At 35.1% G+C, this 11,396-nt stretch overlaps 2 protein-coding genes across 2 annotated transcripts; one reads left to right on the plus strand and one right to left on the minus strand.

Moving 5' to 3' along the window:
- Nucleotides 1-2,258: 2,258 nt before the first annotated feature.
- LOC119069141 (translocator protein-like) lies at nucleotides 2,259-3,316 on the minus strand. The gene is made up of 3 exons (XM_037173047.1): nucleotides 3,198-3,316; nucleotides 2,696-3,111; nucleotides 2,259-2,620 (listed from the first exon to the last, which is right to left on the minus strand). Exons 2-3 carry the CDS (start codon nucleotides 3,020-3,022, stop codon nucleotides 2,426-2,428), a joined length of 522 nt encoding a protein of 173 aa, XP_037028942.1. The 5' UTR covers nucleotides 3,023-3,111; nucleotides 3,198-3,316; the 3' UTR covers nucleotides 2,259-2,425.
- A 3,512-nt stretch (nucleotides 3,317-6,828) lies between these two features.
- On the plus strand, nucleotides 6,829-9,877 carry LOC119069140 (4-coumarate--CoA ligase 1-like). Its single transcript, XM_037173046.1, has 7 exons — nucleotides 6,829-7,060; nucleotides 7,118-7,325; nucleotides 7,766-7,958; nucleotides 8,017-8,088; nucleotides 8,148-8,201; nucleotides 8,272-8,744; nucleotides 8,805-9,877. The coding sequence occupies exons 1-7, from the start codon at nucleotides 6,926-6,928 to the stop codon at nucleotides 9,299-9,301; spliced, it is 1,632 nt and encodes a 543-aa protein (XP_037028941.1). The 5' UTR covers nucleotides 6,829-6,925; the 3' UTR covers nucleotides 9,302-9,877.
- Nucleotides 9,878-11,396: the final 1,519 nt, after the last annotated feature.

An 11,396-nucleotide genomic window follows, 5' to 3' on the forward strand; every position in this document is an offset into this window, starting at 1 on the left:
TTTACTTTCTACTATTCAATGTGATGTAACAAAATATTATTTAGTGTATTCGTAGACATTTTCATAAAATATATTTGAGTTACCCTAAAAAATTGGATTTTTGATTTCAAATATTTGCTGAACATATGGTAATAAACCTCATCCAGGCCATGTGTTGATGGCAATGTACCAATAACTGACGCTGCATTACCTCGTTGTACATATTGTACACTCATATTCAATGCTCACAGAACAACATTCAAAGGCAACGTCCTCTTTTTTGTTGCAAAAGTAGCTCTTATAATGTCCAATCACTTCTTAACTAATCCAATTAATAACTTGTCCTAGATGAAGCGTCAAACACATCGTAATCGTCACATGTTGCTGCTTCGAATATGGTTTTTCAACAGTTTTTACCTCGTTAAGATCTAACATTTATTTTGCTATGAAGGACAAGTATAGGAACCTCTGTTGCTAGAAAAAAGATGATGATCTTTGCTTTTTCTAGTTTATCTTAGCTGTGTCTTTTTGTTTCTTAAGACGGAAAAGAGTTCGTTTGATTTTGCAGCTGTTTTTAAATACTTTACATGCTACATGCGTCGAAAACCGTACTTTTCATGTTTCAAGCACTACTTTCAACGCCCTCAGCATGTAATATATATTATGCACCTGTTGTCAAGATTGGTATTTTGACGTGTAGGACATTATTGCCCTAGCCGAAGGCGTGGGCCATAATGCCTACACGTCAAAGTAACAGTCTGGCAATAGGTGCAAATCATATTTTATCTGTCGAGAACAGATATATCGAGATAAACAAAAACTCCCTAGAGGGATAAGTTCGAGATTATCGTTCTAGACAGATAAAATCCATTCCATAACTCGGGATAAAAACTCTACTTTTCACGAGGGGTGACTCACTTCTAGATTAAATGGATTAAATGGATTAAATGGAATAAAAATTGGAATAAATAGGAAAAAAGTTCATTTTACCAAATACTGTAAAAGTCTTAAAAATGGTTGATTTTGATCGAACCACGTACTGCAACTCATACTACAATGTTAAAAAGCGAAAAAATCCACTTTTAGGAGTTTTTGGTGTAAAGTGGATTAAATGGATTAAATAAATTTAATACCATTTTTAACAAAAAAATGTTTTCCTATAACTCACGAGTACTTAAACGACCTGGGGATCGTGCAAATCTAATTTTCGTAATTAGTTTACAAATTTTTCAGCTTGGTAGCCTAATTATTTCGGTAAAACTAATTTTTTTTTTTGGATTAAATGGATTAAATGGAAGTGCTTCACCCCTCGACTTTTCATCTTTTTATACATAGTCATTAATCACCATGCAAAGGCAGTATAATGTTTCTACGTAAAATATTGACTTGGGAAGTTACCAATGATCACAAGTAAGCGACTGTCTACTGAGAGAACATAAATGATAAGATTTTTGATTTTAAGTGATCTTTACTCTCACTTTTTAATTTATCACATTCAAACTCCAAAATGATAACAACATCAAAGCTTCTCATAAAAACTTCATAAAATTTAAAACTCACTAAATGTTAGCTGATGCATGTGATACACACTGTAGTTTGATTTTCAACCAAGGCATTCTAACTAGACCTACATTGTACTTGGTGCATTGTATGTTAGTTGGCCTGTGTGTGGCTATCTCAGTAGCTGCACACATATAAAGGCCACGCTTTTAGATGTGACTGGTCATCTGTTATCAACATGGACCGACCGTCACACAAAAATAAAATTTCATAATTGGATGTTACCTTGGGTGCCTCAAAAAATACTTATAGACTTATGTGAGAGAATGAGTAAGCTGTAAGGAAGCACTGATGAAATTTCGGTTGGTATATATGAGGAATATACGGTAACACATCTAACGAAATTATATCTCTCTCGCTCGCAACAAACACTCTTCATATGTCTCAGGTGTGCTTTACGTTACATGCCACAATTTGGATAGAAACTTCCGTTTCATATAAGCCAATATTATACCACCTTGATTGAAACATACTATGAAAGGAACGTTTCTCATACCCTTAGTTGATCATCTATTTTTTTCCAAAAATTGGTCCGTCCTCAAATTCCAACGTGTTTGATAAACGACTTTGCTCGACACCAAAAGGTTGCTAACATCGGTTTTCGAGTGATCTGTTAGTTTTTGAGAGTTTTTGTGGACTACACAAACGTTTCTGTTGATGATTCTAATTCATTATAAAGTAAGGGTGAAGGTTAATGACAAAGGAATTCACTACGTCAATTTGTTCCCAACTCAATCTTTGATTTTATTTTCGATACTATTCCATTACTACAATACCGCCCCTCTAAATAAGTTTTCATTCTTTCTATAACCAATAAGCTTCTGAAAATCAAATGACTTTCTGTTCCCTATAATAAGGCAATAAATTCTGGATTACAAGTACGGTTCTAATCGTTTTTCGCCGCATCAATAGCCTTGGATGAATCAGGATTCAATTTAAAATAGGAAAAGTTCAATGCAGCAGCATAACTTAGCCAAGCCAAATACGGAATGAAAAGTTGGCCTGCTAATGGATTGATCTTGTAAAATGATATTGCTGTAGCAGCCGCGGCCCCAGTCAATATGACAATTTCAATAGAACTCTATAAGGAAATGGAAAATGGATTTTTTTAATAAATTAACTGGAACATGATGTCTTCAAGTGGGCAAGTGTTTACCCATTTCATGCTGTGATATTTAAAAAATATTGGCGTCCATGCATGGTTCAGAATCAAATGAGCCCCGTACAGAGTCAAGGCAGTTTGTGCTCTGCCTGAAAATCCTCCACCGTCACGATACACAAGATATGATGCGTATCCCATACCTGCATACAGAGACGTCCAGACGGGTGCGAATACCCAATTAGGTGGATTAAACGATGGTTTGTTTAATGTGGCGTACCATGGTAAATTTTGTGACGTTATTCTACCGTTCACAATTCCTCCCAGATTAGGGATAATAATGGCAGCTGCTATTTGAATTTTCCGATCGTCTAATATCGTCATTTTGCCTTGTGAACTGGACGTAAAAAATGAGAAATTTTACCCACTGATAAATTAACCGTTATTGCAACAGCTGATAAGTTTTCTGCAATCTAATTAGAATCGAACAATTTTCTGATTAGATTAGATCAAGAAATCAATTCCATGGATGTCTATTTAACTCTTATGTCAGACGTACCTCAATTTATTAATTTATATTTACGTGTCGCACTTTGGTTATTATTTTTATTTACATTTTCAATTAGTAGATAAAATAAAGATAAAGCGCACACTAATACAAAAACAAACTCTGTTCTGTCAAACGATTGTAAAAATGTCATTTCCAAATAAATTATTGTTGTTACGCGAGTCACTTGTAATAACCGCGAATAATTCAAATTAAAATTTAAAAAATGGGTTAAATAAAATTGCGACTTTGAACAGGAAGTACATATCCGGAAATTTGCGATTTTAGTAAACATAATAATCAACTACGAATCAAGGAGAATATTAAGTGCAACAATGCATTCCACTCAACGCAGGGATGTAAATAGTACATTACTTCCTTTGGGCAAATTTTTATTTGTTGTTTTCAGTAATAAGACATTACTGCTTAGGATAAATAGGACATTATTTCATGCTGTAAAAATTGGTTCACTTTGTTAAGTAAAATTACGTTCCTGCAAAATACATCATTTACTCAGCTTAATACACGGAAAGAAAATTTGTTGAGGGTGTTAGCTGTGCAGAACTATTTTACAAAACAGCTGAATATTATGTTCCGCATATATGCACATTTGACATACTGACCACACTATGTCCAATTAAGATAAAATCTTGTACTTGTACTTGTCCCGAATTTGTACATTGTAGCAGTACATTTTTCGTGGTAGTTGAACAGTACTATTGTACTGTTGAACCGTTATTTTGTCTATTGAGCTATAATATGTACAAGATAGATGAGAATGATGCCCTGCTCAGCTGAATATAAATGCATTTTAGTTGTAAGACTATACTGCTACGTTACACATCTGTACTTGTCCCGCTTCAAAAGAAATGTTCAGCTGTGCTGAAAATAATTTTTTGGGTGTATGTCCCTCGTCCAACGGCTCGGTAACACAAAATACTTCGTAAGTCGAGTACAACCAAAAATTCACACTCACATAGTAGAGTCAAAGGCGAGGTATATAACTAAACTTGTAAAAAACAGTTAGTTTGCGAGTATCTCTAAGCTGTTTCCTAACTAATTAATTAGATGGCAACATCAGCATCCAATGTATTCTGGTTTATTACCTGTCCCATGCAAAAGTTGAATGACACAAAGAAATTCACATCAAATAAACCAAAAATATTCTTCATCTAGGCTCATTTTCGCAGGGGCAAACTGCTTTGTAATAGTCAACTTTCCCTTGAGTCAATAAAATTTCCCTTAATATGCTTATGCACGGTAAAGTGCACTTTATATCACTGCTTGTGACAGGCAAAATGTACTTACCGTCCACAAACATGTAAAATGTGTTAAGTCACTGTTTGTAAACGTGTGATTACTTCACTCGCCATCGGCTCGCTCCGCAAACCTCACACTTGCCTAAACAAAAATTTACAAACAGTGACGTAACATACTATTGGTTTGGAATGTATAAAATTCTCTCACGTAATTAGCCAAATTTTGCAACAGATGCGTAATGTTCCATTTAAAACGTTAGCTTACTCCGATAAAGCTTTGTAAATTTTTTCCAATGCGTTTCTATTTACATCTACAGATAAACATCATCAATAACTCGCTGAAGGTTAATTATTCCAGGGCGTAAAATGTATTCAGGATGCTTTGAATAGCTCATGACTATTCAAACCAGTCATATCAGTGGAATCTTTAAAATGCCTCATGCCTAGGCTCACACCATGCCGCCGACCGTATAACATAACGCCTTTGAATGTTCTTTGATTACAATATTTTGATTGTCAATCCTTAATGAATTCGCCAAGTTCGTGATCATAACATATGACTAAAAATGTATCTCAATTATACCTGATTACATGTTCACACCATTCAAATATTTTAGTTGATTATTATAGTGGATATATCGTTCGTTGTTATCTGTTTTTACCTGAATATTAAAGTAATGAAACTATTCCCTAACATGCAATGAATCATGTAACAAATAGGACTATTGACACCTCAAATGTGGTATTTTTTGATTAACTAAATTATGGTTGTGATGAGTATTTATATGGAGAGCTAAAATAAACAGAATTTTAATTTGTGGTACTAAATTTGGAGCATTCGTGTTCATAATAATTATTTTATTGTTTTTCACGAAGTTTTTTTTTATTATTTTAATGACTATGATACATTTGTAGGATAGTGTAACAGTCAGGTTATTTTTCGGAACGTTTAATTCGTAGCATTATTTAATTTGAAAATAAATCACTGCTTAAAAATCCTTTCACGCTCCCTTCTAATGAAATGGTTTCAACAGTACTTTTCAACTGATTTTAAGAGTTTATCAGGCGCAGAGACAGTGCGTATGAGAAGGTATACCAAAATATAACCAACATCCAACCCTTTTCATACAAAGTAATTGCTAATTAAAAAAAAATAGATTCGAAATTTTACAAATCTTACCGTAAGCATATCACAGTTATAGCCTTTCTTTCGATCGGTGTTTTCTCAATGGCCTGGTATTCGTTTGTTTCAGTCATCAGTAGAAACATTTTGCTACGACATGTATCATCATCATAAAATTTATAATTCGTTAAACGTTACCGGGTGAAGGTAATGTAAAAGGCCGTTATAATTTCGAATCACCAATACTTTCTAAAGCGCCGTACATTGTACATAGTGCATTGTACGGCGGTTGGCCTGTGTGCGGCTACTTCGGTAGCTGCACACATGCAAAGGCCACTCTTTTAGATGTGACTGGTCATCTGTTGTCGTAAGCTTCGATCCGTCACACGAAATCGATTTTAGATGTGACTGGTCATTTGTTATTGACAGCAACATGACCTCTCACACAAAAATAAAGCTCTCAAACTTGAAATGTATCTAGTTTTGCGGTTGATCTTTCATGTGTCCTTAAAGTTAGTATTTTGATACACCGATCAGCCACAAATGGTTTTTGAAAATTGAAGGTAATGTTTCATCTCTAAAGGAAAGATCCGTGCAAAGATTTAGTGCATCTAATAAACATGGAACTGTTTTGCTGGACTAACTTAATGTGACGTCAAAATATGAATGAAAAAGAGAGGTAGAATCATGAAAAACGATAGATAACGTTATAATGCACTTTTGAGCGCATCAGAAATGTTCAAGTCATTCTGCGATTGTTGCAGTTGCATTTTTTATTGTTTTGTATTAAATGGCGTTATCTAATTAAGTAGAACATGATATGAACAATTGTTTTGCTAAAAAAAACATTTAATTGTATGACTCGGCCAACTCCGACATACCGTCACAATCGTACTGTTTTGTTATGGACAGAAATTGGAGAAACAGGGAGCTATGGAAATAGATGATGTTCGTCTGAGCTAACCGTTTTCTTAATTGTTTTGACAAATCGCCTTCCTTTTGTTTAAAAAATTGTAAATGTTGTGGATCGTGTTTGGTATGACCACAGAAAACAAGAAATGGGTAGACTTAAGGTTTATATCGTAAGATACATACAATATACAATCATCAACCACATCTGAATAAATTAAAGAAAGTTTATCCAACACAAACTCTAAGACGAGTCTACAAAATCTCATGATATTTTGTTCGAAAAGCTTCATTAAATAGGAAAATGAGTCTGCACTTTACAAGAATACACCGACTCTGTTAAGTGGAGCGGTAGATTTTTTTTGCATTTGGAGGAAAATCAGTTGCATTGAGCATAGCATTTAGTGCAGACGCGAAAAATCACATTCTGCAGTAGTTACTGAAGGAAGATGTTTTCAACAATTTTTGATGAAAAGGAAAAACTGTGGACTGGTCTAAGTAGGGCTCCACATTACAATATTAATCTTTCCGTTGGCCAGGCTATTTTACAATCACTCGAGTCAAATCCGAATAAAATTGGCCAGGTGATTCGTTGTAGTTCTGACTTCTCGCTATTGGCATAACAAAAATGTTGAATTTAGATCAGCGACAACAATGGCATGATGCTGACGAATAATGAAATAAGAATGAAAACTATTTTCGTTTCGCAAAATTTACTCAAAATCGGAGTGAAGGAGGGAGATGTGGTTGCAGTCATCGCTCGAAATCAACATTACGTCGCTCCTGTGGTCTTCGCTTGCCTTACTATTCTGGCACCTGTTAACACTCTTGACGCAAGCTTCACCCCAAGTAATTAAACTCAACTTTCTTTTATGATTATATACAGTTAGTTGACAGACTGTTGAACCCCGAAAATCTTTGTGGAGGGGAGCGATAATTTTCTCAAAAAATATGTCGTTCTTGTACCTCCTCCCGCCCTCATTTTTTTTTTACTTCTTCGTTGAATTTCCATTTGTCCATGTAAGTACAATAAGTATTGACGTGACGAAGGCGGGTAACAAAACGATTATAAAAGTACTTTTTAATAAGATGCAACTCAATCAAAGTTATCGTACGCAAAGCTTTCGCTCTTTTCGTTAAAATATAATTTTAATATAGAACGACTTTGCACTCGTAGTTTTTGAAGCCTCCTTACCACTGTTGAATATTTATTGCAAAATATTATCAAAACCTTTAAGATTAGAAGCATCATTACCTACCAACCACTTTAATATTTTGTAATTTTGCAGCCGAAATAGCTCACATCATGAAAATGACGCAGCCGAAGATAATTTTTTGTGATTCAAATAACGTACTTAGCATTCGGGATTCGTTAAAACTACTGAAGACAACAGTTCCAATATTCGCTTTCGGTGGTAAGGTTGATGGGGCCCGTATGGTGGAGGAATTGTTTGTTCCGTGCGAAAACGATGAACTCTTCTGGTGAGTAAGAATTCAAAATAGCTAAACTAAATTTCAACTGTTCCTATTTTCGTTGCAGTCCGCCAAATTTAACTGATGGAAAAAATACAGTCGCTGCTATTGTTTGTTCTTCTGGAACAACCGGTTTAAGGTAAAAAGATGAAGCATATTGTTTGGGGGTATTCCTTAAAATTTTAATGTTATTTGTAGCAAAGGAGTTGGCTTAACGCATGCAGCAATATTGGAAAATATGCTGAAACTGACGTAAGGCACTTCGAACCTGTCCCAAATATTCAACGAGCTACAGTAAAATCAACTTTGTCCTATATTGTAGGCCGTTAATACAAGACGACGTAATGCTGTGCTTCAGTTCTCTGTACTGGCTATCTGGGTTCCTTACGTTAATGCTTGCAACAATTATTGGTGCAAGAAGAATCATAACAACCGAAACATTCAATCCTGAACTGTTTCTACACATTGTGGAAAAGTACAAAGTTACGGTGACTATGACATCGCCCTCGTATATTGCGCTATTACTGCAGAGCGACAGACTATGCCAATCCAGTTTGTCAAGCATGAAGCTATTTTGGTGCGGTGGAAGTTATGTCGCCGAAGAGCTTACAAGGGAAATGAACAAATATTTGATCAACGGAAGGGTTCAAGTTGCATATGGTTTGACGGAGATAGCTGGACTGTTTTCGGCGAACAATACAAACAGAAATCTAAATTCGGTTGGGAAGTTAGTTTTCAATATCAAAGTGAAACTTATCGACGACAATGGACAATGGTGTGGTGTAAACGAAACCGGTAAAATATGCTGAAAGTTCGGTCGGTTCGGTTCTTAATTCAATTATTTCAATATCTTAGGAGAAATATGCTGCATGACACTCTATCCATTTCTTGGTTATTTCGGCGATGAAGAAAACACTAAACAAATATTGGATGACAATGGCTGGATACACACCGGAGACGCTGGCTATTTCGACGCTGATGGATATTTGTATATTGTGGACCGCAAAAAAGACATCTTGAAGTACATGAACTATCAGATATCTCCGTCAGAGTTAGAGAGTATCATTTTGACCTGCGATGGGGTCGCCAATGTGTGCGTTGTCGGTATTCCCGATCTTGTTAAAACAGACTTACCAGCTGCGGTGGTCGTAAGGACACATTTTGGACATAGGATCACGTCCGACGAAATCAAAAATGCCGTTCAGGAGAAATGTTCCGATTTCAAACAGTTGCGGGGAGGCGTCTATTTCGTTGAAACCTTACCTATGACACCGTCGGGGAAGATTTTAAGGCGCATTGTCAGAGGCATGGCCATAGAATTGTACAACAATACGAATGGAATTGAACAATGAATTATTTACGGAGATGAGTTATTCCATATCACTGCACTTGAAGCAGTGGTATGGTTATCCTGAATCATATTTAGATTGAAAGTTCGTTAAACGATTGAAGATTGAATAAAGTATATGTATCTTCTAGAACTAGTATAGCAACGAAGCCACTTGTTAGGACGATCTACCTGCTACGTTGTTGTCTCCACTGCCTGCACAATGAAGTCTTACAGACTTTGCATATACTTATGGAGTTTCTGTTGGGTTCTGTAGTAAATTGAGCTTGCCCCGATTCTAGATTCACTTTATCGATCACTTACTAGTCGAAATATTATTCAACATAAAGCTTCACTGTTTATGCGAGTCTGAAAATTCAAAACACCAAAGTTCATCCGAAAAGTTTCATAAAACTTAAAATTCGCCAAACGTTACCGGATGAAATTAATGTAAAATGATGTTCTCATGTTCAATAAAGACATTCTAACCTGACTTGCCTTGTACGACAGTCGGCCTGTGTGTGGCTATCACGGTAGCTGCACACATAAAAAGGCCATCCTTTTAGACGTGACTGGTCATCTGTTATTGACATAGATCGACCGTCACGCAAAAATAAACTTTCAAAATAAACAAAATCGAAATTGTGTCGTGTAACGTGATGTTCTCGCTAGACAGAAATATCTGATGCTGGTAGTGTGTGAGCGAGAGAGATAAAATTGCATGCCAAAATATCATTGAATTGGGAAAAAAACTAATAAAGTGCTGACTTGACGTTACCTGGAATGAATTTTGTAAAGGTACCGGTACATAGGAATCTAAGCGTAAGAAATGAGTTTATCATCAGATTAAAGTGTTCCGGATGGGAGCGTCAGCGGCTCAAATAAATTTTCACATTATACTATTCGTAGATCTATTCTAACGGTCAATTCAGTTGGAAAGAATTTTTTTATGTATAGTTACGTTCGTGTTGAGCCTGATACCATCATCTACATGATTATCTACAAACCAAAAGCATTAACGCCGTTTTGCTCGTTCTAACAATTTTTTTTCTCGATAAATATTTTCGAACGATATTTTGCTAAGCACAATATTTAGGGAATCATTTTAATGATTTAATTGTACGAGTTCGAGAAAATTTCATGTATTGATTAAATCTTGCCCCTCTTGACTTTCAGCGTCCTATACACCTTTTGGTAGTAAGACCGGTCTTGAGTCTGCTGTCAACTATTCCTTATCGATTTCCGTACTTATGATACGTCTCAATTATAGTTCTTATAGATTATCGAAGAATGACAGCTGCAGGTGTATGGCCGGTGCCATGAATGAAAATTTTTATTTTGGAATGAATTATCTCTATGTAGATATATTTATGCAAATTTTTTGTATATTTTTTTTGTTTTGTTTTCACTCATTACAATAAATTAAAATTTATTTTAGTCTTTGAAAAATGTAAATCTTTCTCGTAAAATAGCTCAAATGACCAGAAAATATATATTGCAATTACATAATGAAACTTATAAATTAGTATTTATTGATTGTGTAAATAATTATTAATAAATCGTTTTGTCGGTTTGTGTTGTGGACACTTAACAGATTGTGAAATCAAGATGAATTTTTCGTTCAAAAACTAGTACATTTAACGTGGACTGTAGCAATAATACTCCGAACAAAAAACGATTGGAGAGTTTCAGTGGATTCCGTAGGACACTGTATGTTTTTATATTTTCGGTATTCTGTATTGAAGTTAGATTCGCTTCAAAATAGTTGATAAAGCCCAAAAATAAGTAAATCTAACTTAACGTTTCTCGTTTCGTGGCAGCTTAGCTATGTGATTGAAGTTCCCTTTCTTATATTTCCCTAAAATTCGTACAGATTGGTAATTTTGGTAACTGAAATTTACCGAAAATCTTTTTCGTTAATAGGGAACGTCAGATTGTTCGAACAGAAACGAAATGTCCAACACAAACGGAAAAACAAACAATTTTTCTTTCGGATAATGTAGCTGTGCCAACGAAAAATCGTTTGTGTTTCCGATTCTGTTGGACATTCCGTTTCTGTTCGAAGAATCTAACGTTCACTAATATTTTCCATAAGTTTCGAAAAATTGTAGTAATTTCAT

The sequence above is a fragment of the Bradysia coprophila genome, assembly GCF_014529535.1.
Source record: "Bradysia coprophila strain Holo2 chromosome X unlocalized genomic scaffold, BU_Bcop_v1 contig_26, whole genome shotgun sequence".
Taxonomy (NCBI): domain Eukaryota; kingdom Metazoa; phylum Arthropoda; class Insecta; order Diptera; family Sciaridae; genus Bradysia; species Bradysia coprophila.

What these genes read in the sequence shown, in the direction of transcription:
- LOC119069141 (XM_037173047.1), bottom strand. Translation starts at nt 3,022, where the DNA reads ATGACGATATTAGACGATCGGAAAATTCAAATAGCAGCTGCCATTATT. An exon ending in AATATCACAGCATGAAATGG is followed by an intron (nt 2,621 to 2,695) that starts GTAAACACTTGC and finishes ATTTCCTTATAG; the next exon opens with AGTTCTATTGAAATTGTCAT.
- LOC119069140 (XM_037173046.1), top strand. Translation starts at nt 6,926, where the DNA reads ATGTTTTCAACAATTTTTGATGAAAAGGAAAAACTGTGGACTGGTCTA. An exon ending in GAAAATATGCTGAAACTGAC is followed by an intron (nt 8,202 to 8,271) that starts GTAAGGCACTTC and finishes CCTATATTGTAG; the next exon opens with GCCGTTAATACAAGACGACG. An exon ending in GTGTGGTGTAAACGAAACCG is followed by an intron (nt 8,745 to 8,804) that starts GTAAAATATGCT and finishes TCAATATCTTAG; the next exon opens with GAGAAATATGCTGCATGACA.